The sequence below is a fragment of the Mesitornis unicolor genome, unplaced genomic scaffold (assembly GCF_000695765.1).
Source record: "Mesitornis unicolor isolate BGI_N332 unplaced genomic scaffold, ASM69576v1 scaffold41622, whole genome shotgun sequence".
Lineage (NCBI taxonomy): Eukaryota > Metazoa > Chordata > Aves > Mesitornithiformes > Mesitornithidae > Mesitornis > Mesitornis unicolor.
Window position 1 is genome coordinate 2,504 of NW_010169273.1, and position 6,092 is coordinate 8,595.

At 42.4% G+C, this 6,092-nt stretch overlaps 1 protein-coding gene across 1 annotated transcript; it reads left to right on the forward strand.

Annotated features, from left to right (window-relative positions):
* Positions 1-452: 452 nt before the first annotated feature.
* On the forward strand, positions 453-5,846 carry LOC104536627 (tumor necrosis factor alpha-induced protein 3-like; the record flags this gene model as incomplete). Its single annotated transcript, XM_010179295.1, has 4 exons — positions 453-750; positions 4,934-5,124; positions 5,351-5,498; positions 5,676-5,846. Coding segments are annotated over exons 1-4 (808 nt in total), but the record flags the coding sequence as incomplete, so codon positions are not given.
* Between the last annotated feature and the right edge of the window lie 246 nt (positions 5,847-6,092).

Consider the following 6,092-nt stretch of genomic DNA (forward strand, 5'->3'; position numbering starts at 1 on the left):
GTTCATATGGGATTACACTGTGCAATTATCAATTAGTCAAATTTCCAGGATAATTTTCCTTGCCCTTCTTTTATCCTTACTGTGATTTACATAGGGTTTTTCAGGTTGGTTGGTTGGTTTGTTTGTTTGTTTTTTAACAGATGATGCAGTTTCCTTAGTTATGAATAATTTATCTTTAATATCTCAGTAAATGATAGCAGTAAATTATTGGAATAAGCTAGTCAGTGTCTATATCTGAGTAATGTAGAGAGGCTAATGGATGTGAGCTTCAGAAACCATCATCTATATGGAGCTCAGTGGACTGCATCCACTCTGCTCTCATTTTAGGCAAAGCTGCAACCAGAATCCCGCCCCTGCCTTCTCAGTCTCTGCAGAAGTGATAGCATTGTGATGCAAGGATGCTAACATGCCAATAAAATGATCCTTTTTCATTTCAGATGTCTTCTAGAAACATGGCTGGCCAACACATCCTTCCTCAAGCTTTGTATCAGAGCAATATGCTGAAAGCCATGAAGATCAGAGAGAGGACACCTGAAGATCTGGTCAAGCCCCCCAGTGGAATAATTCACCACTTCAGGACTATGCACAGATACACCATAGAAATGTTCAGAATGTGCCAGTTTTGCCCTCAGTTTCGGGAAACACTTCAGAAGGCCCTGACTGACCAGGCCACCCAGGCTTCACTGGAGCGCCACAGGAAGCTCAACTGGTGCATGGAAGTTCGGAGACTGGTCCCTTTGAAGACTAATGGTAAGTTATGAGCAGGTCTTTGCACTCACATTAAAATAGGTAATATGAATGTAGTGCCTTTATTAATAGCATCTGAGTTCATGTTACTGAAACAGAAGTGCACAGCTTTAAAAAAGTGGTACCTTTTAATCTTTGTTTTGTAAACTAAAATTCTTTCCACATGATGTACTGTCCCAAGGCTGTAGCAGTCCCCTGCCCATATCACAGTATTATGAATAGCCTGAAAATTTCACAGATATTTTGATAATATCAGTAACCTGTGGCACGTCATAGTAAAATACCAGGCAGGAACCTTGACTTGCAACCCATCGCCTTTCTGTGAATCCAACTCTGCTATGTGTCGGCTGCCTTGTTGGATGTGCTGAACAGCCCATAATGCCAGGCAAGAGGAGACTTCCTGAGTGATGGGGATACATTCCCGTGTATATATAGCAGAAGTTAATACCCTGCTATAATCCCCGCCGTTGTAGCTGGCAGGCAAAGGTCACTTGCTAATTCAGCTTTAACAGCAGTGCTGGCAGGAGTGTACTGGACGTGGAGCCTCTGGGAACCTGACCTCGCTGGCTCTGGGGTCAGCACCCCATCCGGATCCTCAGCTACCTGCTGGGGATTGCCAGGTCTTGCTCTCCCTCAGGGCTCTCCAGTAAGTCCCATGTGTGTGAATGACAGCCATCTTTGTTCAGCACAATGTTTGCAGCCCACTTTTCTTCTGAGGGTCAGTGCTGGTTTTAGGACTTGTCTTTAGGATTGCTTTGTGTGTATTGCGTCAAGTGCTATAAATTAAAAGGTACAGCAGTAGCACAAAGATGTCCTGAATAGGGGTACGTGAGTCCACAGTATAAAGCAGGAAACTTTTTCATGTGACTGTTAGAGCCACTGGACATTTCACATTCAGGGGAGGAAAGATTTAGTAATAGCTGTGACTTATGGTCACACAGCTACAAACTTGGACTCAGGATTCCCTACAGCTCAGATTGCCCCAAACTGGGAAGGTAGGCTGGGACAGTGAGGACTCCAAGAACATGGAAAATACATATTCTTTGCTCAAGGAGCAGATGACACTGGTTATAGAAAGACTAGGTGTGGTGGACCTGCAGTGTGTTGAAGTCCTTACATTATGTTCTTTGGGTGTTTCTTTTCGTATCTGTTTATGTACACATTGTCCTTATCTTCCTAGTCCACATTCTTCCCTTCCCAAGTTCTACCATACTTCTTCAGTCTGATTGCACACAACTGTGTTGTGCAAAAGCCATAAAAACAGAACCACCATGTAGATGTCACTGCCATGACCTAGAAGAGCCTGAACCTAATTTGTGTGTCTGTAATTGTCATAGAGGCACTGACCTTCTGCACGTGCTTAAAATTCTCATGAATCAAATTAGGCTGTTCAAGTCATCTGGAACTTCCAGAAGCACTGGAGTTGCAGCTAGGGCAGACGGCACTTTACAGGTACTAGGAAAGTAACATCACTCTGAGTGTTGCATCTTCAAAACTTAACCCCAAGAGGTACACCCTAACAGGTTTACTAGGACAATGGACAGCATGCGTAACTTTTGCCCAGGGCAAAGAGGAATATTTTGGAATCCTCCATCTCCTGTCAATAGGAGTCCTGTGGGGATTAACACTGCTTGGACAAGCCCTTGTTGCTGACAGCACCATCTTCAAGAACTATGACTTCTTGCACTGTCAGTGTTACAAATGGGGACAATTTGTGGGCTGGGAATGTTGATCCTATCCGTGAACAAGTGTGCCAGTGATGCTGAAATATTAGGGCAAGTAGAGGGAAGGAAAAGCAAAGGCTCAGTTTGTGGTCCACCCCGTACCCCGCACAGCCAATGAACTTGGCTTCAGTTCAGTGTTTTAAGGGCAATAAGGGCATGGGTAGGAGTGGCTTTGGGGACCTGCGGTTTGTGCAAAGCAACTGCAGCTTTGGACCTTTGCAGGAGAGAGAAGGAAGAGTGGACTGAAGGAGAGGACCCCTGAAGGACGAAACTGAAGCCTGGAGAAGCCCTGTATTATCCCAGAAAATAACATGGGTTTTTTGTATGCCACGTGGCACAAAGAATATTTTTTAAAGCATTTAGGTGCTTAACGCATGGATGGAGGAGGAATATATTAGTTCTTTCAGCCAATGGTAGACTTTCTTCAGAAAATTCTGGGTTTTTTTTTTCTGATGAAGGTTGTAATTGTTGAACACCGAGAAAGTATTTTCCATAGGATCTTTTGATCTGTATTTTACCTAATATGTACATGACTTTGTGCAGCAGTGTGGGTTTTTTTAATTTAAAAAAAGCCCTTTTGAATCACCACATATTTCTTCACAGGCATGCGAATGGAGGATAGAAGGAAAGCAGTAGGACGTATAAAAATCGAAACTGTTTTGGTTGTTTTTTTTCTCTTCTTTAAAAACATTTGAAAATTCCATCACCTATTGGCTGTCGAGATTTCACTTGTATAATGAATTGGCATTCATTCCAGCTCGCCCAGCCACACCCCCGGGAAAGTCCGAGGGAGGCTTCGCTGCTCAGCCCTGCGCCACAGAACAAAAAGTCCAACTGTTACTCAACTGCTGCTCAAACGGCGCGGGGGAATTCCAAGTGCTGCGTAAGGAATTTTGGGCAGCGCTTCTCAATAAAGAACTGAAAGTGAGCTCTCACAAACAGAGAGAGAAAAAAAATCTTATCTTTGCTCTAGATTTTGCAAAGGGAAAATTTTAACAGGATTAATATGTCATCTTTCTTGGTCAGAAGGAAACCCAGTCAGTTTTTCTGTCCTGTGTGTTGTTCCTTGACTTTGAGCTCATATAAGCAGCCTGCAGGCTTGAAGTAAGCTTTGCAGGACAGCACTTAGAGACCAGAGGGCAGTTGCAGGAACCTGATATGCACTGAATCCATAGCAATTTATGAACTGTTAAGCAGATTTCAAATTACATCTTTTTCAGGATCTGGCATCTGTTGTAGGTTTTTCTCTACAGTTTCACAGAAAAAATAGCAGAAGTGTTCACAAATGGTGTGCTTGAGCTCGTAATGCATGCAGCAAACTGGATTTAAGACTTTTGTGGGAGTTCTTTGAGTGTTTTTTTTTTTTCCACATGAGAAAAATCTAGTAGCTATACCATGGCTGACATCCTCTATTCCAAGGAAACTGCTGTGGTTTCTTAGCAATGGGTGAATCTGTTTACCACTGTATTAAACTCCGGACACAATTTTGAATCTGAGGATATGAGAGTAATGATTCTTGATGTCTCCCTTTCAGAGCAGACATCCCCTTTTGAAGGAGGTAGCTAGAGATAAAATCTGAAATCCAGTCATAGGCATAGTTTGTCACGCCTTTTAATTAAGTTAGTTAACTCTTCTGATTCTCAGTTTCTTCCCCTCTGAAATTGCAGAATATCTCTGTCACTCCTACCTGTAGAGTAAAGAGGACTTTCTCAAGGCAAGGAGTGTGTCTAAATGACAATCAAATAATTATTTTTTCATTTATTTAGTTTTAATTTTGTGTTTTAGAAAAACAACCCTCTAAATAAAATATTTAACAGCCCAGCATACTGTCAATACTGAGAGGAAGGCAAGAGGTGTTCCTACAGTTGCTTTGCGTAAATCACCTACTCTTCCCTTCCCATCTCATTCTTTTGTTACAGTTCCTCCGTCAAGCACAGCCAAGTGCCAAGCCTTCCAATGCAGTGTTCATCAGGGGATGGTGAGGCTTGGTATCTAGTGTATTCTTAGTGGTTTCCATTACCTCTACCCTGTGCCATCAGGTGTACTTGTATATGTATGTGATGAGGGAGATTTACACATTCTTTTGTAATTTTAAATTGACACTGTTGTGTTTAAAAGCTACTTCAACTGTTTTGACGTTTACAATTGACCCCAAAATTTAGTTTATTACACGAGTCAAAGTTAATTAAGATAGATAAGGGGCAGGCTTTCCACCATTGCTGAATGACAGCTTAACACCAACTGGTGAAGGGAGGAAACCAGTAGAAAAGGGCCTTTTTTCCTTTCTGTCTCTGAGCAGAGAGTTCATAGCCATAGTCTTGTTAAAATCCTTGTGTCCAGGGCTTAGAGAGAAGCGCACAGGGAATATGCATATGCACAGCGTAATTCTATATCCCACATGCTTGTGGGGTTTTATTTAAGTAGCCATTTAAATATAATGTATTCTTTGGGTTTTTTTGCAGGTGATGGAAATTGCCTCATGCACGCTGCATCGCAGTACATGTGGGGTATTGAAGATATTGACCTTGTCCTAAGAAAAACTTTGTTTAGCGCACTCAGGGAGGTTGACACACGGAACTTCAAGCTGCGCTGGCAGCGGGAGGCTATTAAATCCCAGGAGTTTGTAGAAACAGGACTGCACTATGACACCCGGGTAAGGCAACCTGAGGGAATGGGGCTGTTTTCTGAGTGCTCGTCAGTGTTGCTTTGCTGATTTTGTTTGCTTTTTGACTTCACGGATTCCAACATTAGTGGAGAGCAGAAACAGTCTTCCTTTGGAGGAAATGGGAAAATGTGATTGTTTTGAGCACTGCTGTGCTGCAGTTGGTTCCTGACCTCCATGTCTTTGAACCATTGCTGATGGATGTTTCTTTCCTCAGAACTGGGAGGAGGAGTGGGAATACCTCATTGAAATGACCTCCCCAGAAACATCTGGGGCTCGAAACAGGCTTCCATATAATGCACTGGAAGAAATCCACATCTTTATCCTTGCTAACATCCTCAGAAGGCCAGTCATTGTTCTTGCAGGTGAGTTGCCCAGTTAGCTCACTACTCTGTGCTGTGTTAACTTTGCTCATTGCTGTTTTCAGTGCTTCAGAACTACGAGTTTTCAGCAATTGTTCTAAAACACCCAGAATACATTCTCTCCTGCCTGTAGCACATACTTATTTGTGTTTGTGTTGTTTTTTTTCCTTCCTTATGCAGATAAAGTAGTGAGAAGTTTGGAGTCAGGCTCCAGTTTTGCTCCTCTGAACGTTGGTGGCATTTACTTGCCTCTCCTTTGGCCAGCTGAAGAATGCTACAGATACCCAATTGTGCTTGGCTACGACAATATGCATTTTACACCACTCGTGACTCTGAAGGACAGCGGGCCAGGTATTTTTCAAACACCTTGTTTGTTATTTATATAGCATCTTCAGTACCATCATGCTGATAAAGCATTTGAAATAGAATCTGGTTTAGATTTGCATTTCAAATATTAGAGTAAATGTAACAGATTCCTTTGGGACATGTTCTTAAAACGTGAGCAGAAACAGCTCTGTCTGCAAATCTGAATAGAAACTAAAGGTTGTCTTCAAAATGCCAGTTGAAAGTAGAGTACAGAGTACCTGCTTGCAGGCT